The sequence below is a fragment of the Candoia aspera genome, chromosome 8 (assembly GCF_035149785.1).
Source record: "Candoia aspera isolate rCanAsp1 chromosome 8, rCanAsp1.hap2, whole genome shotgun sequence".
In the NCBI taxonomy this organism is placed as follows: domain Eukaryota; kingdom Metazoa; phylum Chordata; class Lepidosauria; order Squamata; family Boidae; genus Candoia; species Candoia aspera.
The window spans coordinates 40,401,532-40,426,305 of record NC_086160.1 but is presented as its reverse complement, the minus strand read 5'-3'; the positions used below and the strand labels follow the sequence as shown (position 1 = coordinate 40,426,305).

The window sequence follows — 24,774 nt, the reverse complement described above, 5'->3', positions numbered from 1 at the left end:
GCATGCAGTCCATGCACTCTTCCATCTGGCCAAGTGTCCAGTCCACCTCTTGGTCTGCTTCCAGCCCCCTGAGTTTGAGGCTCCTGTATGAAGCAAGTGTTCCCATGAGCGATGCCCTTTCGGGGTCTCCTGTTTCAGGACCTCAGATTATACTTTGCCATCATTTGCAGCTGTGGTGTGCTTTCTCCAGCAATGGGGGATGCCGTCCACTCTAGTTGCCCCCCTTCTGCTTCTCTGAGTTTTTGAAAAACTTGGGAATAAGAATGCACAATAAAAATGCATAGGGCTGACCCATTATCCCACTGATTTCATTGGACAGTAAGAGCCTTTTCTGCATACTGCCTTATTTGTGCTACTAGGTACTTGAAGGGCACTTAGAAAGGATTTATGCCACAATTCATGATTCCTACTTTAAATGATCCCTGGTGATCTCCCACCTAAGTATTATCAGACTGAACCCTGCTTCAGGAACTGTCACCAAACTGCTATTTTATATAATGATGCCAGTGTTGCTTCAGAAAAATCTGTATTTTAAAATTGGTGAAGATGAATGTGCTGAAAAAAAGTATATGAGGCACACTGAACATACATCATTACATTTCATTAAGTTTACAAAATTTGGGAGTTTGCATAATAGGGATTTGGGTGATCCATGAATATTTCATGAATTGGGTTCACAGGGACAGATTTTCAAACTCCACCTTGTCCTTCTGTATTTGAAGCGGTAAAGAGCAAGGGGGAGACATCTGGCTGATGGGCTTGCATCAAATCTTTGCCTGTTCTCTCTAGTGAGCCACAGGAAAAGAGTGAGTGAGATGCAAGTTGTCCTGTCTTTCTAGCTACCCGGACTTGCAGCGTCCATCTGTTCAGGGCAAGGGAACCCTTGCCTTCCCCACCCTCACTCCACTTTTTGACCTCCTGCAGTATGAGATACATTCTTCTTCAGTGTTTCTAGACCTTGGCAACTTAAGATGTGTGGACTCCCCAGCCAGCCTTCTGGGAGTTGAAGTCCACATACCTTAAAGCTGCCAAGGTCGAGAAACACTGTTCTATAATACCTTCCCATACCAATTCCTGGGAGAACCAGTCTAAGGGCCTTTCCCCACCCACATCTAGTCATGGCACAAGACTAAGGACTTTTCACCTAGTCTCTATTTAAAATATAATTAATGCAACATTTGCAACAGCTCTTTATCCCAGTCATGAAAAGTAGGCAAACTGAACTTTAGTTTCTTCCTTGACTAACAGTTGCATCTTTAGTCTCTAAAATCTCCACTTTCCGGCTCCAGGCTATATTGGCTTTTCCAGGAAGGTTTCCCTTGTTTTGTAGGCCTTCAGCGACTCTCTGCCATCGCATTGTTGTTTTGTTGTTAAGATGTACAGATCTCAGGATCCTTTCTGAAGGGTTCATTCAATTCCCTTTTCTTCCTTTTTGAAGGAAAGTGCATCTGAGAGAAGGAGAAAAAGGGGGGGGGGAAATCTGGCCAACTTTCTGAGAGAACTTCAGCTTTGGACGCAGAGTACAGTACACAGAAAAGTTAGAGGCCAACTTTGGGGGAAGAAGGAAAGATTTACAGTGTGAGGATGAAGAGTCAGCTACTGGCTGACCGGTGCAGGGCCGGGTAGGGCTTGCAGGAGAACTGGCTAGAAGGGTAGGAAACTTACAGTACTTGCAGGATCTAGGCCTTAGTAAGACAGATAATAAGACAGTAAAAAACTGGGTAATCTCACACACTCTGCTAAGCCACAATGTGGTGGTTTGGATTTGATTTGATTCGTGCACACTCCTTGTTTGTAATCGATGATTTAACGGATTAGCATAATATGTGAATGTAGACAATGGGTACATGCATTCAACAAATAATGATTTAAGTCCACGCAGACATACACAGGCTGGGTTCACAAGACATGCTTACTCATGGTTAACCAAACTCCTGAGTTCGCAGGACGCGCTGTCCCATACGCGAACCACGCTGGCTCGGTTCGTAGAACACGCTCAGCCAAACTGCGGCTGGCTAGTTTGTGGTTCAGGGATTGTCCCCGCCTCCTGGTCCACCCCGACATTCCGGGCAAGGCTGTCGTCGGGCTGGGGCGCCGCTACTCACGACGGCACCAGAGGGGCGCATAAGGAAGAGGCGAGGGGCGGGAGAAGAGGAAAAGAAATTGGGCGCGAACTACTGGTTCCTCCTCCCTTCCCGCTGCGCTGGCCACGGGCGCAGGGAAGCTGCAGCAGGCGGACTCCAGCCTTGCCCAGCCGAGGGAAGCCCTCCGCCCCACGCTTCATTAGAGCTCGTGGGAGGTTCCTGCTCTGGAGAGGTCCAAGCAGGGAGGGCTTTCCCGAGGCCGGGCTTCCGTGCGGCAGCTTGGAACTGGGTCGCGGTAGCCGAAAGTTGGGAAGGCGTACACGTCGTTTGCGGGGGGGGGGAAGGAGGGGCGGGTGTTTCTGCTTATCTGAACCGTCTGTCTCCTCTTGTAGCACACGCGTTATATTCACATACGAGCCCTACACACACCCTCCGGCCCTCCCTGCCTGCCTCTCTCTCTCTCTCCCTTTCCCGGTCGTCTCCTCCCTCTCCTGCGCGTCTCCCTCCTCTTTCCCTTCCCCCAGAGTAGCTGCCGGAGGAGGCCGGCAGACAGGCGCGGCGCGGCGCTCCTGCGGTGTTCTCTCGGGCTGTTTGGTCGGCCCGGCCCGGCAGTCGCAGCTGCCGAAGGAAGCCCCGCTCGCTCCTCGGGGCGCGACGCAGCCATGAGCGGCGGGGAGGTGGTCTGCCAGGGCTGGCTCCGAAAGTCGCCCCCGGAGAAGAAGTTAAAGCGCTATGTGAGTGTCTCCAGTGGCTTGGAGGGTTCTCCTGCTTGCGGGAAGCGCCCTTCTCCGCTTCTAGCCGCGCTCCTGGGTATTTTCTGTCTCGTTCCTGGCTTCGTCTCCCCTTGCTCTCTCCGCGCTTTTCCCCTTCTTTTCGTGCCCTTCGTCCCTGCGGTAGTTATCCGCTGCCCAGGCTCTCAACGGTCGGCTACCGCTCCGTGTACTTTTCATAATTGCCAAGTGCGCAGTTCTGTTCGTACTGGGGTTTGCAAGGCCCTGAATAGACCCAACTTTTATCTTCTGATTTATTGCCCTTCGCGACGGAGGGTTGGGGAAGAGCGGACGAAGTTTTCCGGAACACATATATCTTAAAAAGGGGGAAAAAAATGTCTCAGAAGCACTGAAGGCGGAACTCGACGGTTTGGTCGCTTTTAAAAAAGGAGGGGTGTGGGGAGGGGAAGATCCTATTGAAACCTGCAGATATGTTTGTTCTTGGAACTTCCAGAAGTTATTCCGCGTGTGATATCTGCCTGATACGATTTTCGTCATTCTGTTTTGGAAGACAATCCAAAACTATGTGTTTTAGCTGCCTTCTACCATGGGAAACTCAAGGAACATGTAGGAAAGGAGAAAGGCAACCTGTGTATTGATTGCCACATGTATTGACTGACTTGCTTGTTGAAGCTACATGCAGATATAGTTTAATTGTGTTACATGAAGCAGTTATGATGTTACAATGTATCTAGCATTAGGTATAACACATGAGCATGTTTGTTTTCTCTAAATGAAATGGTTAGCAGACTTTGGAGGTGTGACACTTATGTGTGTTTGAGGAATGCAGTGATTCTAAAGTGTAAGAGAATCGTTGGTAATGCAAATTACCCTGGTTCTTGTGTGACTTTTAAAACAATCGTACTCTAATGTCTGTTCACAAGTGGGTCCAATCATGCAAGTCTGATGTCTTTGAACTATACAGTCATAGAAAAATAAAACACTCTACATCGACACTATTGACTTTGCCTCCATCTATAATACTGTTTCCGTAGAAATTGCATATCTGTTTTGCATTAGGGCCTGTAACTCATTTATTGCACTGTGCAAGTGTCATTCAGATATGAGAACAGAGTACTTCTGGAAGCATTTGACTATTACACAAAAGCAAAGAAAATATGTTTGCTCCCCATTCAATATAATTTTATATTCCAGACATAGGGATTTGTTCGGTATTTTTCCCAGACTTCCAGGCAAAACATTTCACAAAATAGATACTGCTAACGTTTGAACATAAATTATTTGAATTCAGCAAATCAAATTCTGCCAACCAATTTATTCATACAGTTAATCAGAACCTTCAAATAGAATAACTTCACCCAAAACACTGGCCTCCAGATATGTTGGTCTACAACTTCTAAAATTTGCAACTCGGCAATCCAAAACATCTGGATGGTATCATCAAAGGAAACAATAATATGAAAAGGTGTATGTGTATTTTAAAAATAGCTGGTTGTTCTGCTCTTGATAATAGTCTATGGTTCTTGGTTTTTAAAAGAATCCAATAATATACTAATAAATGGTGCTTTGCTACCAACTGCTGTTTCTGGTTAAAATATTGTTTATCTTGCACTGCCTTGCTGGCTGCACTCTTATTAATGAGTGCTGGCTACCACTCTTATTAATGTAGCATAGACAATTTAAAAATGCACAAGAATATAGTAATCATGTTATTCAATTGTTCTCAGAAGGGAAAAATGTAAGAAGTGCCTAACAATTCTTAGGTTCTGTTTAATCCCTTTAATATTTTCTTAGACTGAAATAATGAGGTAAGGTGAAACAAGATTAATTCATACCAGATAGTTCTCAGATTTTGTTTTTCCTCAAATGAAGTAAGATTGGGCACAGGCAGTTCTAAATACTGTAGTTATTCATGGTGATTTGAAATAACACTGCTGGGGTTACTAGCATGTGTGGACTAGGATGTGAGATAAAAAAAGGCTGGTGAACTGCTTTCATTGCGGTCATTTAAATGGGCTGAACATGGAAGAAATGCTATAAGCATTTAACCTCTTGGGTGGAGTATTTGATTGGAGTAAAAGGTGACTTTATTCCAGTGGAAAGGCCTTCTGTGTTAGTGAATCTTTCAATTAAATTAGTTTAGGCCTGCTGAAGTATTTTAAGTATTCAGACTATTTTCCTCTTTCTACTTCATTAAAGAGTTCAGTAGAGATATGTATAAAATATTTTAATCAATTATTATATTAGGATAGAATTGGGCAACTTCTGTTCCATCTCATTGCATATTCTTCTGCAGTTTAAACAAATATGTAATTATATTGGATCATGTAGAAAGTGCAGTGGCTAGTAGATGAAGGGGCTCCAAGATGATATTAGATGGAACATAATATTACAATGTGCAAACATTGCATTGGAATTTTCAAAAGACTGAATTTCATCAGTTGCCATTTAAGAATTAGTGATAGTGTTATCCTTTAGTTCTGCATTCGTATAACAAAAAGGAATAGAAATAACTGGTATTGTATAGAAACAACATGTAAAAGCTATAGTCTTTGAATACATCTGATGTAGTTCACCGTGATACACAAAATGTGCATGATAATAAATGTTAGTGTTTACGGTGTAACTAATTTGCTTTAAGAGTAACATAGCTACCCTTCTGAAACTGGAATAGTGTAGGAATGGAGATGATAGAAATATCTGAATTACACATATAGGTAGGTAAGCCCTAGTTCAGGTATTCATTACTGTGTAGAAGAATTAATGGACCAAAGTTACATTTTAAGATATTCTTATTCAGCCAGATTGTTCTATAAAATTCATAGTTGTAGATGTACTAATACTGCCTCACAAATTACAAAAGGAAAAGTTGGGCTAATGCACCAGTAGTTTCTTAGTTCTCTTTTTCCCCATTCTGTCTTGATGCAACAGTGGTATAATCCTCTGGGAAGATGATTTTGCCCACCTTACATAGCTTTGCAAGAACATCCTGGGTCTTGACATATGCAGTCTTATGCATGCCTACTCATTTAGTCCTCACTCTTAGAAAAATAATGGATTATATTAAAGTCTTAAGGATAAGTCTACTCAGTTCTTGTGTCACTGTAACGTAACTTGCTATTTCAGCTTCCCTCTGGGAAGCAGTTCAGGCAAGTATTTGTCCAGTAATTGTTTTAAAGAATTCTGCTTCCCCATTTCCCCCCCAGTACTCTGTTTATAGCCAGCTACTTGGACAACATCCTAAACTGGATTCCAGTTCACAGACGGACTACATCCTTAGCTGATTTCCTGCTTTAACTATATTGAAGCAGAATTGGTCATTGTAACTTTTATAGTAATGTGGTTTTGAACTCCTTTTGTTGTGTTTTTTGCTTGGCTTGTTGTCAATATCCATTTGTTTTGTCAGCGTTAATGCTTCTTTTAACTTTCCTCACTTGGACAAGACTTTCACTTTTCACTTTTATAGCTTTCCTCAATGACATGTATCTTCTAGGATCCATTTATACTTTTATCAATTATATACATTCTATATGGGCTTCTGCATGGGCTATCATTTTAAAGTAGCTTTCATGAAGTCTTAGAGAAATTTGACTCTCGGTGCACATTCAGTTTCAATTTCTTATTAATTTGGTTTTTGCAAGTTTTCTGTTTTGAAATCAAATACAACTGAGTTGGCATTTTCATTGTTCAGTGTTACATTTACATATATATTAAACTCAGGGGCATTGTGGTCACTGGTCCCAACTGCTCATATCATGCACCAGATCAGGCAATATTTAGAGTCATTTTTTATTCCTGTATAGTGAACTCCATGGTTAATTGTTCCATGAGAAACACAGCATCTAATAAGCTGACTTTCAGTCATTCATTATTATACCGGTTCCTTCTTTTAACTGCTGTTACTTTTTTCCATTTCTAATTCTTGTTTCAAGTTAGAAAGGTAATAGTAACCACTTAATAGTATTTTGTTTGTTTGTTATAGACTATACCTTCTATTCACAGGTTTTGTTTATTCTCTTATGCTTTCTAGTTTCTTTGTAGGTTTTTGAAATTGGCCCTCTTACACTTTCTAGTTTCTTGGATTTTCTGTACTCTTTTGAACATTGTCCCTGAAGGAGGAGTCAGCTCTTACTAGCTTCTTTCAAAATTCATGCAAAAACTATTCTGTAACTTTTTTGATGTTTCGGGCAAGCAGATTGCAGAGTGGTCTTGTACAAAAGAGGCAGTTTCTTTGAAAAAATTTCATTTCTCAGGCTCATTAAAAAAAATAATTCTTCTGACCACCACTGTTACTCATGCATTTGATACATTGTGGCTTGGTCTTTATAGCTAAGCAGGAAACATATCTGAAAATACCACTTGCAAGACAGTGGGCCTTCAGCATCCTACCAGTGGGCACCTAACATTGCCTTTTAAGAATGTATTTCCCAATCTTACTGGGGCCAGTATGTACTGCAGTTCTTTTCTCTCTCCTTCTGTTTGAAACACAGATGGGAAAAAGACAAATCTATTTAATGGCAGATATTTGGATACTTTGGATTAGATTGGAAAAGATTTCTCAATCATTTAATAACTTAAAAAAATCCTTTCACTCAGATTATACTGCTGAAATGATAAAAGCTTGTGCTAACTAGAAAGAGTGAATTTTTATGTGATATGATTGAGCTTATTTCATTTTGGTTCTCAGAGTAAATTTCTTGGCTTATTCTTTCAGTTTATCTAAAGATTGTGGGTAAAAGCAAAGTAGATTATAGACAAACCTATAATATTCTTACCGCTGGTCTGAAATAGGATAGAGAGGTTTTATGCTTTGAATATGAAGGGACATCTTTACAGAACTAATAAATGCCTCCTCTTTAAAGGGATTATTTTTCCTCTTTTTCTCTTTATGCCCTAATGCCATAATTTCCTAAAACTGCAGAGAAACTATTGGAAGAGGTCTTGTTTCCATACCCCTCCCCTTTTTTCTCTTTAGGTTATTGGTTCCCAACCTATGGTTGTGGGGTTATTAGTGGTTCTATAAGACCACTGTAGATGGTCCATGGTGCAGGTAACTTTTTTTTTTAAATGACCCAATTCCCAGGAAATCGCCAAATCTAGCAAGATTCAGGTTTTACTCCCCGTATCCCACAGTAATACAGGTGGGGATGTTGAAACCTCACAAGATTGTGACCAGTTATTTTTTTCAACTTGTTTTTTATTTTAGTTTGAGTTTTTATCAATACAAGCTGTAGAAAAGTTAAGTGAGCAATGGTGCCACAGGTGCCACATCACTGATCCCTTGTTTATCATCTAAGGTTCTTGGTGATGAAGTAGTGGTCCATGTAAAGGAAAGATTGGGAACTGGCGGTCTAAATAATCTGTGTTTATCTTGAGAAGAGATTGAATTATTTCTTAACAGAATGGAAATCTCTAAGTGCACATCCTAAGCACTGTCTCTCAGAAACACAAATCTTGTGACAGTCCTTACAACCTTCCTGGTTTTCTGGGTTCATAATAGGATTTGTCCTTTTCTTTGGAATTTTAAATAAAATATGTCCTATGTGATGTTTTAAGATAATTTTAGTTTGACTTTACTAGCTTTTTCCTAAAGTAGATAATTTTTTTAAAATAACAATTGGCTTTTTATATTTTTCCCCTTTTTATTTTATTTTACTTATTTTTACTGCTTTTAAAATAATAACAGAAAAAGAAAAAAAGGAACAAAACACAAAGATACATACAGTCAAAAATACGTAACAAGTGCTTTAAAAAGGGTGAAAAAATACAACAAAAAAGAAAAAAATACAAAATATATGTTGTTACAATAGTAAAGTTACAATTCTATATGTATTTATCTAATGCAAACATTATGTAAGTGTGTGTATTCCTAATACATTTTATTTATTTATTTATTAATACAATTTATATTTTATATAACTATCATGCTTTTTTTTAACCTACTGTATTTTGTATAAAAGACTCTCATATTTCATTATACTTGTCCATACAAAGTCTATGTCTATAGGCAATCTGTTCATAGGACGCAAGTGTAATCAGGTCTTCAATCCATTGAGTGAATGGGGCCATACATTTATCTTTCCAGTGTGGCAATATCAGTCTTTTAGCCATAGTAAGGACACAGAGAATGTGTTTACGTTGTCTCCCATCTATTGCTATCTGAAGAAACCTCTTTATATTTTTTATTTATATTAGATGTTACTGAGTTATATCTTTTGGAATACAGAAAGCTAGATATTTAATGGATTCGGTACAAATATGGAATTGATATTCCTTAAATAAATGGGTAACCAAATTTTCACCTACTGGCATCAATTCCGATTTGGACCAGTTAATAGAATATCCTGCTATTTTACTAAAGGCATCTGTTATTTGCATCAACGTTGGAATAGTAGTGTGAGGTTTAGTAATAAAACAGAATAATATCATCTGCAAATAAAACTGAACTGTTGAACTGTGTTCAACTGAATTATGTACTACTCTGTAAATCTCCTTGTGTTGTCTAATAGCACAGGCCAAGGGTTCCACACAGATACTAAAAAGCAAGGGTGAAAGTGGACATTCTTGTCTAGTTCCTCTAAATAATGGGAAAGTAGCAGAAAGAATACCATTTACCTTTACTTTAGATGCAGGCAACTCATATAATATCTTGATCCATTTTATGAATTTCAATGGAAATCCAAACCTGTTTAGTACAGCAAACATGTACTGTCTGTATATCTTGTCAAAAGTTTTTTCAGCATCTAATGATAAAATTATAAATTGGTCTTTATTTCTATTCAAGTCTATTAAATCTACAACTAATATGCTGCCTGTTGCTTGCCTCGTTTTTATAAACCCTGCTTGATCATTCTTAACAAGCAGTATCACTTGCTGTAATCTATTTGCTAGCACTGTTGTTAAGAACTTTGAATCAACATTAATGAGTGAGATTGGACAATAATTAGCACAGAGTATGATCTTTACTTGGTTTTGGTATAATTGCAATATAAACCTGACTAAATGCCTCAGATAATATTCCCTTATCAAATATCTCATCATACAATTGACAAAATTTTCGAAACAAAAGATATATAAATGTTCTGTACCACTCTATAGGAAATCCATCTAATTCTGGTGTTTTACCACTTGCCGTTTTTAAAACAATTTGTTTAATCTCTACCTCAGATAGTGGAGTGAATAAAAGTTTATATTTTTTTCTCCTTGATGATTTGTAACCAACTAGAATCAGAAAACCTAGTTTCTAGAAAAGGATGTTGCTACCTTATACCCTCGTATAATGCAGTAAAGCCAGTTTATCCAACTGCTATTGAACAATGGATATTAACAAATAATCAGCAGATAAGATTTTAGGAAATTAATGGCCACATGAGTTTTCAAGGTGAATGTAAAAGTGATTTATAGTTGAATAAGTTCTATGATTAGAGAATGGCTTTACGCAGCAGAGAGCATTTTCCATTCTTAGAAGTCCTGAACAGGATTGGGAACCTTGGTGATTTCTTAAATTCACAGAATTTTCATAAGAAAAGTTATCCTATTCCTTACACAGACATAATTTCTTATGCATGTACTCAGTGCCTTCCTTGAATACTTTCAAAATGACTGGGAGAGATTTATTCTAGCAACTTATTATAAAGATAATTTTTACCAGTATCATAGGCAGTTATTCGGGCCCTTCTCCCCTCCCCTCCCCTCCCCCAGACTTTTTAAGTTACTAACCAAAGGGAGCAGTGGGAAAACATGAAAGCAGAAAGCGAAGGTATCTGAAACATTGTTCCTTCTACCCCTAATTGCATAAATTTCATAATAAGTCTTATCTGGAAATACTCTACTTTTAGCTCAAGCTAATTTGGCTGCAGCAGAACTGAAAGCCTGCAAGTCACCTAGAAGACAGGGGAACCTGCATCTGGTGCACTCCAAGGTGCCTCTCTTTACCTTCCCTTAAAAAATATGTTAGGGATATTACAGTGGCTGCAGCATCATAGCGTAGACTCTTCGGTTTTTAGTGCTCCAAGCCATTAGTTTTGCTTTAAATAATATGTAAGCTGTGCTTTTCTCCCATTATAGGTAACTTTTAATATGGCTGTTTGTTTATTTGCCACTTTGTTTCTGGATGAAGTACATCATTGAAATCTGTCTGGAAACTCATTTGCAATTTTTATTTCCTTCTAACTGCCCAGGGACAATGTATGCTATAATAGTATGTTTCTTGGTGTAATTAAGACCTGATGAGAATGAAGTGCATCCCACTAGGAAATGTACTTCTCACAATAAAGTAAAATAAAATCAAGTAACTGTGTTAGGCCTGTGCAAAGGTTCGCCTTGAAGAAGAGGTTTGAGTTGTGCAGGTGATGCAATTCTTTTTGATAAAACAAAGACAATGTGGTATGCTCAGTAAAGTACTTAACATAGCCTCAAAGTGTTAGCCAGTCTTTGCCACTGGCCGGTAGCATGTACAAAAACTAGAAGTTTTATGTTGATACTGTACATGCACAGAAGCCTTTCCCAACTTATGCAAGTGTTGTAGGGCTGGGTGGAAGAGCAAAATAATGCAATATGGTCACTTCATTTTAGGAGCAAAGCGGCCCTGTTGCTTTGCAAAGGAGCTCCAGAGCATTGCTTGGCTTTCAGCAAAGGACCCCTTCAAGATTTATTTGTCCCTAATAGCATATACAAAGAATAAAGGCAATATTGGTAAATGAACATAGGTTTTTTCAGATAAGGCAGTTACTGTGAAATTGCTTTGCTTAATTAATAGGATTTTATCGAGCTTGGTGCAGATAACAGTAATGTCTTTGCCTTGTAACTGTCACTTGTTTTTCCACAAGTCTACCTCTTCCATTCTCCCCCCAAAAGTGGAATAGCTGCAGAAGGTCTTTTGATTGGTAGAGCTAGGTACTACCTGCATATTTTACCTTAAAAAATGCAGATGAAAATTCTTCTTGAATCACAAAAATATGAATGAAAAACCTTATATAACCATAATATGTGAACTTGGTATCAGAAGCTTAGTGAAGAAGACACTAGGCACAATCTTACACTCAGACATTCCGTAAATAAATGCAGCACCATTTCAGCTGAAAAGGCCTCTTTCTAGTTTCTGCCTGCCTTACCTCAGACAGAAGGGTAAACCAGGAAAAGAACCGCTGGTGACTCTGAATGCCTTTGCAGATTCATTCAGGAATAGGCAGTCTTTTAACTTTTTATGGAAAAAATGATTGCGTGATCCGGGTCTGGCAAATTGGGCGGGGAGAACTTCTCATTGCCATCATTATTTTGAAGATCATTTTTGTTATTCAACATGTATGGAAATGATTGCAATCTGCATTTTTAGGTCTGATTTTGATGATTATTTTTAGACTCCTGTCATCTGATTTCTTTCTCCTTATTTAAACAAGAATAATTTCTGAGGTCAGTTTTACAGTGGGATTATTGCTCTATTCTTGTAACGTTTGAGAGGTCTCCCTTTTTTGGCTGTTTGCAGTTCATTGGAAAGAAGCTTTGCCCTTGGGATAGAAATGTTTAATTTACAAATTACAAGGAGAAAAAAACAAACTGTTATTCTTTTTATAGCACCCTACTGTTTTTCCTGCGTAAATATTTTAATAGGCTACAGTTGATCTGACATTTCAAGTTGTATGAAACTGTCTTGTTTGCTGAGATGGCACATTCCTTAACATGGAAATAGCAGCATTGTTGTGTATTAGTTTTTCAGCGCTTACCAAGACTGTTTAATCATGTTGGGACAATGGATGTTGCAGAAGACATTTCGTCTGTGGGCTCTTTATTCTAAGATCAAGTGTGTGATGCCTCCCTTACTTAACAGATGATGTAGGCTTTCATGTGGGTTGTTCCTTTTGTGATAATGTGGGCCTGCCCTTCTCTCTCTCTTACACACACAGATGCACATACACACCCCATTTGGTTCCCCTGAATCTGATGGAGCATGATGAAGATGAAATCTGAGTTTAGTCAGTTGATTGTTATTATTTGTATGCAGGCCATTGCTCAATGTTGCGATGTTGAACACATGTATAGAAAGCACCCCCGGGGTGGAAGTTCTCAAAGAAAATGTGTTATCAAATGCAGGAACAGTTTTAAAAACTGAAATGCAGCTCTTAGCTTCCGTGTATGAATCTTCAACAGGATAGTGAAAGCCATTCCCATCTGTTACTCACCTTTGGAATAATAGGATCTAGATCTTTTGTCTAGTTTTTTTCTAGATAACAGGCTTCACAAGAAAGTATTTTGTGTCTTACCAATGATTGAATATTATACACTAAAGAAGCACAACATCGGTGCTGTTCATATAAGATGGTGATATTAGGTCTGAGTTCTTAAGAAACCCAAGCTTGTGGAATTGATTCTGGCTAAGGTCATGTGTTGAGTAGGTCTACCAGATCTTAGCTGCAAAACTCTATTTAACCACAAGATACAGACAATTTTAGTTCCTTGCTGTTATCTTGTTGTCCTTTGGATTTTTGCAGGCCTTGTGCTAGATCATTGCTCAACTGATGCAGAGGGCTTGTGGAATTGGTCTGATCTGTATTTTTCCATACATAACGGTTGGTTCTCAGCCTGATTAAAAACCCAAATGACCATTACCGAAATAGCTCACTACTGCAGACCACCTGGTGTCTGAGAAAATAAACATACTTAGATGTGAAAAAAAGAATCAGAAAATCATGAAACTGCCTTCATGTTTGTAGACATATTTTTGTTATAAATTCTTATTACTTTCATCTTAATAAAATCTGGTGATGATACGGCTGAGATTCATGCTTGGGAAAAGATTTACTTTTGGTTGAGGCAGCATCTGATGATCTGATACCATGACCCCTAACCTCCATAATTAAATAAAGCCAAGCCCATGGTTCTTCTTCCCTTCTCTATTATGGTAAAAGGAGTTGGTGGAGTTCAGTTATGAGAGCAAAGGGGCTGACTGTGAAATAGATCACAAACTGTTCATGTCAAGTTCCAAGTCAAACTAAAACAGAAGAAAGCCAACCAGTTTTCATAATACGATCTTGAGCATAAAATCACAATTTTCAAGGAGAACATTAGGAATTGCTTGAAGTCCTGAATCTCATTGCTAGGAAACAGAGGGACTGTGGAATGAAAAATAAAATCAAATAAGTTAATGATGAATGTGAAAAGAGATTGCCAAAGACCAGGAAACAGAAGAAAGCAAACTGTGTGTCAGAAAATGGTAGAAATTGCCAAGAAGAAATGAGAAGCCCAAGCCAAGAAAAACAGTATGTCAGGAAGGAACTTAACAAAGAATTTCAGTGAGCTGTTAGAAGAAGCAAGAAGTAGTATTACAGTGACTTCTGTAAAGACATTGAAGATGGAAACAGACATGGAAAAACAAGGAAATATTTTGGAGGTTCCTATATCAAATTGGTATGCTGCAGGATGCCAATAGTAACATTCAAAGATGATTAAAGATGGAAGAAGTAGACTGAACTTTTGTAAAGGTAGAGGTGCCAACATCCAAGATCCCTTAGGATATATTCTATACATACAAGGACCTTTAATACTAAAAGGTAAAGTTAGATCAGCATTCTGGTCATAACCAAGTTAGAAGTCTGGAAGAATTGATGGAATATCCACAGAAATAATGGCAAGCAACTGAAGAAGAATTTTTAAAGATTTTAACTAAATTATACCAGATAAACTGGAGAATGACACAGTGACCGACAGATTGGAAGTACATACCAATACCAAAGAGAAACAGTCTTAACAGAGTGTGCAAACTATCATATAGTATCCTTAATTTCACTCACTAGCAAAATAATGTTTAGTATCATTCAAAACAATAGATCTTGACATTGACAGGTATATGTCAGATGTTCCAGCTTTAGAAAAGGCTGAGGAATATGAGGAATTATGCACACTGGATAATTGAGAATTCCAAAGAGTACCAAAAATAAGTCAATTTATGCTTCCTTGATTATAGAAAGGCCTTTTATTGTGTCAACAACATCAAGCTCTGGAATGTGCTTAAAAAAATCAGAATCCCAGAACATCTCATTGTCCTTATGAGAAACCTATACACAGAAAACCACAGTGGAGACAGAACAAGGTGAAACAGACTGGCTGTATATTTTCACTTGTATGCTGAGTATAAAGGGAAGAAGTGGCTCTGATTTTAAAACTGGAGGAAGAAGCATCAGTAACCTGCATTATGCTGATGACACTAGTTTGATAGCTGAAAATGCAAATGATCTGTAAGCTCTAGTAATGAAAGTCAAGGAGCATAGTACATACAATGATCAGCCTTAGAACCGACAATGAAGATATTGAAGGGCTGCATAGTTTCTGCTTTTGACTGTCAATAGTAAATGAACAGAAGTCAAGGAATACACCAATTCTAGTGCTTGGTAGGGTAGCAGTAAAGACTTTGAAAAAAAATACTCAGATGCTGTTATGTGACTATACCTTTAAAGATCTGAATTGTGCAGGCAATGGTAGCACTCTATGGAAATGGAAGTTGGACTTTGAAAAGCAGAATAAAAAGAGTATTAATCCTTTTGAACTTTGGTATTGGAGAAGAGTCCTGAGAATATCATGGATAACCAAGAGAACAAACAAGTAGAACATAGAAGAAATCAATCCAGAGTTCTCAATCAAGGCACAAATGACGAGCTCAAATTATTGTATTTTGAACCTGTTATGCAAGGATCTACTTCTCTGCAGAAGTCTATAATGCTGGGAAAGGTAGAAGAAAAGAGAAAAAAAGGATGACCAGCAGCAAGGCGGAGGGACTCAATTACAGTGGTGATGGCTGCATTGTTGGAAGACCTGGAGGACCATGTTGGTGACACTTTATCCTGGAAAAAATCTGTGTGGTCACTAAAGGTTGACACGGACTTGATAACACATAATCAAAGTGTATGCATCTCTCTCTGTGTGTTTATAGGTTGATTATTTTATAGCGGTTTTTTTATGAACAGATATAAAAATATTTTATGAACAGAAATATTTTCTGTTGTATACTTTAATAATAGAAGTTTCATTTGGATAATATTGTTTAATATGGTCACAGAAAATAGAATAATGCTTATTTGGTTATATTGCTGATCATATACGCAACCAAAGTATGTCTTATTGAGCAAGAAAATTGCTGTAGAAAAAATTCTCAGGTTCAGACTGGTAAAAGAATCCCATAGTTAGAGGCAGCTCTTGAGAATGTGCCTCTCTGTATGTTGGAAATGTTCTCAAGGTGAAGATACTTTTTATTATCTCTGCTGGATTTGTAAAAAAGCTAAGACTTACTGGGGTCAGATATGTACTTTAATTCAAAAGATTCTTAAGGTCAACATACGGTTGAAACCAGAAGTTTTTCTTTTAGGTTTGATGGATAAACAGTTTGAAAGAAAATTTGGGACTCTATTTCTATGCATGATAACAGCAGCAAGACTTGTATATGCACAAAGGTGGAAGGACTTACAAATCCCTACAGTGGAAGAATGGATGGTGAAATTAATGGAGCTGGCAGAGAAGGCGAAACTGACTGCATTGATTAAAGAAAACAATTTGTCTAACTGTGTTTCTGCTTGGAAACCACTTTTGGACTTTTTGCTTGAAACTGAAAAAGACGTTTTAACCTTGGGATTTGATGATTAAGATTGTATAAGAATATAGAAATAATGTGTTTTATAGATAAAATAGAGTAAGAGGTTGACATAATTTATGCTTTTATCTGTACTGAAGATAGTTGGAAATCACTATTTTTTCTGCCTCTCTGTCTCTTCACTTTTAAGTTCTTTTTTTGTTCTTCAAGTTCTTTCTATTTTTCTATTGCTATATTCTGAAATTTAATAAAGTTTCTTAAAAAAAGGGGAGAGAATGAACTTCTCTAACTTTTCTCTGGCAGTGAAATAATGGTTAAGAGGTTTATTTGCTGATTCTTCTAGATTCAGAGCAGTACTGAAAGTAGGAGAATGCCAGTCAGGCTAACTATATCCAAGTTACAACTTTGAAAATGCTTGGGAAGCATATAGAGCATTAAAACATTGTAACTGATCTAATTAAAAATATTGAATGCATACTCTGTATTTCTCCCCAAAGTAGTCAAAGCAGCTAAAAACAGGTAGAAAACAGTGAAAATCACAATTTAAAAAGCTGTATTATGTCTGGACAATAGGACCAAAATGCATTTTCTGATGGACTCATGCCTGACATAGTTTAGATTTACTTTACTTACAGAAACCCTATTTTCACCCTATACTGCTAAGGCTTTTTGAGATAAAGATGGTGCTCATTAAAAAAGAAAATGGCAACAGATTTTATGTGCTAATTTCTTTTACTTTTTTCAGGATGCGGCACATTTTTGATGTTAGCAGTCTTTTCAAATGTAAGGGAGATCATGTGCATTGAATAAAAAGGCTGAATAAAAATATGACTAATACTTTTGGCTTCAGTAACTATAATTGCATCTTGATGACAATATACTTGAGGGGAACTTGTTGAAAGCCTAGTCCCAAGTGGACAATTACTTCAAGGCTTGTTATGGAGAGAGTGAAGGGGAAGGGCTGACCACCTCTGAAGGTATTTCATGCATATGTAGCCAGGTGTATCTGGAAAACTGCACCTTGCACCTGTTCTGCAAGGAAACCGTAGGATTCCATTTGGATTAAAGATGGTAGGCTGCACAGGCTGTCATTTAGGGTGTCAGTGGGGCATTTAAAGAAGTGAGAATAACACCACTTTAAAGTTGTTAAGCAGACATATAGACTGTTGAACTTCTCAGCCTTCCCCGAGTCCTGCCAAAACGATCCGATACAGTGTTCTAGTAAACTTCTACGTATTTAAAGCTTTAAAACATGGTAACTTCCTTACAGTTGCAGAGTTTCACTTTCCTGGATATATGTGAAAAAACTTTAGCATTGTGCTGTTACAGTTTCCTCTGAGAACTAGTTACACTTAGCAATCAGTGAAAACATCTTGTATATATGAAACAATTCTTAAATCGTGTCTTTTTAATAAGTCCTCTTGAAAATTCTGGTGTGATCTATAGCAGCATGTCTTACTATCTTATTTCATATTTTCAGGCTTTGTGTATTAGCTTGCTTATTAAAGCCATTAGTTGGTAACGTGGGACAGACTATACAGGCAGTCCTGTAAGAACTGTAGCTTAGTTCTAAATTATATAAGGTTTTTTGTATCATGTGAGCACCTTGAATTGGGCTTGGAAGGCAGTAAAATTGTTTTAGCATGAGGTTTTGCACATCCTTCAGGATGCATCACTAATCACACACACAGCACTGCATTCTGCCCGAGCTGCAATTTTTGCACTGGCTTCAAGAGCTGCTCCTCAAAATACAGTGGTGCTTAAAAGTTTGTGAGCCCTTTTGAATTTTCAATATTTCTGCATAAATGTGACCTAAAACATGATCTGTCCTCCATACAGGTCCTAAAACTAGATACATAGAACCCAATTAAACAAATGAGTCAAAAACATTGTACACGTTTGTTTATTTAATGAGGAAATGGCATCAGGCACCAAAGCCAGTTCTCTTTCTTCCGGGTAGGGTTGAAAAGGGATTATCAGTTTAAGATAAAAAAGCTTTTCCTTGCTACTGGTATTAATGTATTCAGCATTAACGAAGGCTCCCAAAATGCAAAACTGATCCTGTCCCATCCAGAACAGGCATTTCTCCTCAATCCTAAAGTCCAGCCTCCAATTTAAAGCCAATAAATATTTATTGTATTTTGTTTACACTGTGTTTTCAATTTATTATCCCACATGAATCAGTTCTATTATGGTCCAAGACCAGTACAAAATAAGTTAAAACAACCCAAGTACCATCCAAAAATATAACAACACTTGTGTTTTTATGGTTTTTAATTCTGTAAGCCGCCTGGAGTCACCATGTGTGAGTTGGGAGGCCTTATAGATTTGTTTAATAAATAATAAAATAAACACTTTAACAGTTTAATACCTGTGTGGTTCTATTAATAAATACTGATATGACTTAAGAAAAGGGTAAATTCAGGACATAACAGTTTAGAAGACTTCTAGTTAACATGGGAAATACTTCCATTCCAGGGGCGAATTAATTAATGTAGTTCTACATAAAATTTACACGATAGAAAATTATGTTTTAGGGTTTCAGGTTCACCAGAGGCACAAGGGCACTGTCTGACCAGTATATGGATTCCATTTTATCTGCCCTCCATAATTGCAAAGGGGAAAGCATTAAAATGTGCTCTGCACAAAGACCATTAGTAATAGGTATGATATAATTTAAATAAATAGCAAAAGGTTTGGGTCCCTCAGTTTGTTGAGAAGAGGATATAATATGCTAAATTATGCTGAAGTGCAATATATTCTTATCATTGTTTAGTAAGCCCTGTGGCTTACTAAGTGTTGTAACCAATATTTAAAGGAAATCAGGGGACATGCCAATGCGAAACGATTTACTAGTTATAGCTATATACCATCTAGATTTAAAACTGTTATGTACTAGAAAGGGCATAAGCTCTATGTGAGAAAGATGGATTCTAAGCCAAAGAGATATACTTAATTGCCAACCTTTTGCTTTGATGCTAGTCAACCTGGCCTCTAGTTAAGTACAGCAGTGGAGATGCTTCTAGGTGTAGACGATATGGGGCTCAGAAAATAGGATTGCATTCTTTCATATAATTAGAATGTTATGCTAAGGTACAATTCATACCATAAAGAAATTGTGCTTCTTCCACATACCGTATAGCCTGGAGATATTTAGAGGCCCCAGAGACATCTAACACTGAACTCACAGAAAAGGAAAAATGTAGCTTAGTATCAGTATATTGATAACAGTCAGCTCCAGTCCTGTGAATGATTGACTTCATACAGGAGGAAAAAAAATTGCAGGATCCTACAGGAGACTGAGCAGAAGTCTTCCAATATCAGTTTAAAACTATATTGTTTTAAAATGATGTCAGTGTATGATGGAAATACAAGTGTTCATTCTAAGATTGCATCATCTATTTAGATCTTACATACATATATACAGTACATCTCTCTTCTAGAAATGTTTAGATAATTTTGTCACTTTTTACTCATGTAAAATGGTTTGATCAACTAACTGATGACCTATTTATTTTGCAGGTCATCAACTAACTGATGACCTGCAAAATAAATATTGCAGCTTTTATCATGTTTCTTTTTTTGTTTGTTTTTATTATTATACTGTTGTAAAACATACATACTGTAATATGTTACTTTGATCCAGTGGTATTTGTACACTGTTGATTAAAGGTTCTTAGAACTCTGTTTAAATAACATGGAACATTAATGATAGAAAAAATAAGCTATTATATCAGTATTAGCCATGATTTAAAAACTTTTAAATATTTTGCCTTTTGCCTTTTGCTTTTATCACATTTCTGAATGAATATAGGAGGCAAAAAAACAGTCACTATATTATTTTGCTTAGATTTGTGAGTTATATGGAAATAGGAACATAGTTCTGGAAGGTGACGGGACAGTACACAATGGGAATAAAGAAGTTGATTGGCAGAACCTTAGTGCTCACTAGAATGGCTTTCGACTACAGCATTAGAGATCAGTGACATACTGATCTAACATACTGCTTTAAAACTAGAACTTTAGAGTCTCTTAATAACTGTGTGATTCTGCAGACACAACTTCCCTATCTCTGAATATGTAATAAATGCAACACCTATTAAACATTTATCTGACTTGCAGTAATAGAAGACACAAGAGGAAGAAAAACAGTGGTAACATACAAAGCATTTATTATGGCATATTCCATTAGCAGGAAATGAATGTAACTTAGTCTTTGCCAGTTAATAGTTGTAAAACTGTTTTGAAAAAATCTATTGAGGATTCTGCTATGCAGAGTCCTTGGTATTTTGGACAAGAGGGGTCTTTTGACTTTCTGTTAACAAACTATATTTTAGAAGCTGCTTTAGAAAGAGGAAGCTTATCTGCCTTACAATTTAAAGCCAATTTATTTTATAGTTGAGTGCTCCAGAATTGGGAAATACTCAGCTTGTACCTTTGTGCAGCAGATTATGAAAGTCTTAATTATATGTATGACAAAATCTATTTTGTAAGGGACAGCATAATCATTGCCATTTATTTTTTTCCTTGAGAAGGGTTGCTTTTAAAATGGGAAGAGAGCGTTACTTAAATATGTTAATAGCTGAACTGAAGTTTATGATAGTTAAGTCCAAGAGCTACAAGTTAAGGCTTGTTCTACTGCACACTATGGGTTGTTTCAAATGTTACATATTTTCAATGCATAAAGCACTTACATTGAAGAAATGATGCCATTTTTATGCAGAGCATGAGTTGCTATTGCACATCTTCAAATTGTCCCAGAATATATCCATGGTCCTGCCTTTCCAGTGTGAGTTTTCACATTCAGTGCTGACGTAGCTGTAAACTGCAATTTAGCATCACAAGAAAACAAATCATAGATGTAAAAATTTCACTTGCCCTCCATGTGTACTTGTAGTCCAATGCATTTCTGCTTTAGATTAATCACACAATTTGGGTTACCATATAAACTCCAACTGTAGTTAATCTGAAGTATTAAAAATGAAAAGAGCCAGATTCAGAATACAGTTTATGAAGTTTCAGCTAGTTACAGTGACTGTACTAATAGTTTAAGGATTGCATGCTAAATCATGCTCAGTTTAAATTGGAAAAGCAAGCATCCAGTTTCTTCTTTGCAGCTCTACTGGCAGAAGGGAATGGAATGTGAGATCAAGGCTTGCTAAGTTCTGGACTGTAGTTTAGGTTAAAAATGCAGCCAGCACAGATTGTCAATTTCTGTGCTGCTAGAGCTTTTTGGTTTCACCCTAACTCTAGCATTTATTTTTAATATTTGACGGCTGATTTTTTTTTTTTTTAAAAGTCTTTGATACTTTAAGATCTTTTTCATGCTTATTTTGACATAACATTCCCAGCTCTAATTCTAAGCAGAATGTCAAATTTGAATGTTCACATTTGTAATATTAATGGAACAGTTGCATTTTGGCAAATTGTAGAGCCTTTGTGAATGTTCATTTCACTTTTAGCCAGAGGACAGTTGTGTTCAGCTCTGGAAAATATGGAATAACAATGAAGAGGTTTCTTAGTTTATTTCCAAGCCTGAAAAACGTTTTTTCCTTCAGTGAATAATAAAAGCCAGATGCAACACAACTATTAAAGTTCACGTATTTACTCTGTGTACGTGTATGCTTATATAGAAACTACAATTTTGGAAATTGTTGCCTTAAAGTCTTAAAGTAATTATACCTGGCACTAAACATATAGAAGAAATATTACTTGCACTTTTTAATGAAAACTAGAAACAAATAAGGTTTAAGATTATATGATTACAAATATTGTTGAGAGCTAAAATCACATTTTTGCCTTCAAAATGAAATATAGCCAGTGGGAAAGACAGTACAGTATAGAACGGTGTTTCTCAGAGGCAGCATCTTTACGATGTATGGACTCCAGCCCCCAGAATTCCCCAGCCAGCCATGCTGAAGTGCAAGTCCACACATCTTAAAGTTGCCAAGGTTGAGAAACACTGGTATAGAAGATAATTAGTTTGAAATCTACCTAATAGCTATATTGAAGCAAGGCTCAAAGCAAGGTATAAATAGTTCGGAACAATTTATAAATAAAATGTTTTAAAGTTTGCCCTCTTAAAAATTTTTAAGATCTTATGCAAAACAATATGATAGTGTAATCTTGTGCCACATAGATTATGCTTGGTAATAAGGGGCAAGCCTAAACAGTTACCCCCAGAAAAGAGAAATTCTGAGGAGGGATGAACAAAATGTACAGTAGTTCATAAATGAGCCTCTCTCCTCTTTTTTTATTCAAGAATGCAAGATGATAGGATTCTTATGTTCTCTTATGTGGTGAGCTGTCCTTTGCTGGAGGCATTTAAATAAAAACTGGTCTGCTAACTGTCAAGGACAATGAAGTTATAACAATATTGCACTGAGGGAGGAATTGGGAAGCTGACCTCTATATTCCTGATCTGTTATGCTCACTGTCCATGGGATTTTTTCAAATAATGTTGCATTTTGTCAGATTCAGCAAGGCACTCCTTGTGTTCTCGTGTCATATTTCATTTTCAAAACTGTTCCCTTCAGACAAATTCAGTCTTAAAACTTCAGTACATTTTTCATCCTTGTTTTGTAGATCTTAAGTTTATCAGTGGAGATATGTAGTGGACCTCATTTGGTTAATAAAATGCATGGTGCCTAGAACTATTATTTCTGTCAAAATGAACCCCTTGGGGTTTTTTTTTAAGCTACAGTATCTTTCTTAAATATCTTAAGTGACAAAGAAACTTTCTGTCATAATTATATATTGGAGATGAGAAATTTTTGGTGCTTTTGATTATATGGACATATCATGCTTCCAGAGGACCCCCATGCTCCACATAACTATCATGTGGAGCTTTGTTGTTTGTGAAAACAGATTTGTAAGACCTTTAAAATGAAAAGGTGACTGTAGATTCTTGGTCTTTGTTAGCATAAATTTGGGGAGGGTGGAATGTTCTGACTATCTTTCTTGAATCTAATCAAGGAAATCTACCAGACTGAGGCAAAACAAGTCTACCTTTTTCAACGATTCCTTTAAAGCCATGATGTGCTCTCACACCAGTGGCAGATGCCATGGGGCCCCTTGGTGTTTGGAAATTTCTTTCATTTAAAAGGGTTTGATTTGGTTTGCTCAGTCTTTGATTTCAGGTTTTCTGTGAACCTGTTATTTTCAGAAATTTTATCTTTTAACAAAAATAAATTAAATAAATGTTTTTAAATAATTAAAATATTTAAATCACTGAAAATCCACGTGGCTGATCCTGAATCTCCTCCTCAAGAAAAGAAATAGCAAGGAAGCAGAGTAATGAAGTTGCATGAAAGATGAGGCAGAAAACAAGTAAGTGTTGGTGACTGGGTGCAGCAATACTGGATATGTTCCATAGAACAGAGAGATTCTGATTAGGAGAGGAAGTGATGTTGGGATGAAAGTGAACTATGGGAAATTCTGCAGGGCAAGCAGGGTAAGGGGTCTGTTGAGGTAATGTGAACTTAATAATTATATTATTATAAAGCAAGAAATAGTGACTAAGTAGCAGGGCTTTCTCCCTGTCCTCAGACACACCTAAGCAATTTCTTCCGTGCTTGCAGAGAACCTAAAAACCTTGTTTGTACACATGTTGAATGTTTTTTTGGAATCCAGCCCATATACCAAAAACAGGTGTTCAAGAAAAGTTTATTTTGATGTAGCATACCACTGATTTCTTTTCTTCTAGTGACTGTTTAAAGCAATTATGCATGCTAAAACCATCTTGGTTGCCTCTTTGAAAAGAGGACAGAAAAAGTGATTCCATATCAATTGCTCATTTAATTTTAGCTATTTTCTTGGTATTCAGATTGGGAAATTATGGATTTTATTATTTAATTGATTTTAATACTGATTTGTACTGTTTTGTAATGTAAATTCTCTAAGCCACTTAGAATCTAGTAGGTTTCAGGCAATAGGTAAATTGCAAAAGTAACTTGGGATACATTAAAGTATGCACATCAATTATAAACTTGTTTATCGAAGAATTATGTTATAATTCCTCATATAAAATAAAATTTCCATAGAAATAGAGAAATTAACAGCCCTGGTGGATCAGATTAAAAGCCTACCTAGTTTGAAATTACGTTCTTACAGTATCCTGCCCTGGCAAATGGCTGTGAGATCTTTCACATGTATTCCCAGCAATTGGTTTTCAGAGCCATGTGACCTTTATTATAGAAAGTAATATAGACTAGCCACTGATAGCTTTATTTTCAAGGACTGCTTGATCTTCTTTTTAAACTCAAGTTGCTGGTTATCAGATCTTGTAATAAATGTCATAATTTATCTATAGATTGTATGAAGAAGTAATGACTCTTCTTATCCTGTACTTTTCCTCATTAAATTTCATTAGATGACTCTTAAT

The 24,774-nt window shown here is 37.0% G+C and overlaps 1 protein-coding gene across 3 annotated transcripts in view; it reads left to right on the top strand.

The window, feature by feature from the left end:
• The first annotated feature begins 2,471 nt into the window (after nt 1-2,471).
• Nucleotides 2,472-24,774, top strand: part of GAB1 (GRB2 associated binding protein 1) — an 87,370-nt gene continuing 65,067 nt past the window's right edge. Inside the window, exon 1 of one of the 3 annotated variants that reach the window (XM_063309676.1) lies at nt 2,472-2,818. In XM_063309676.1, coding sequence (XP_063165746.1) covers nt 2,747-2,818 — 72 coding nt within the window. In that variant the 5' untranslated portion in view covers nt 2,472-2,746. Of the gene's footprint in view, nt 2,819-12,766; nt 12,787-24,774 lie in introns of those variants that run through there. The other 2 variants (XM_063309677.1, XM_063309679.1) reach the window with 2 other exon arrangements.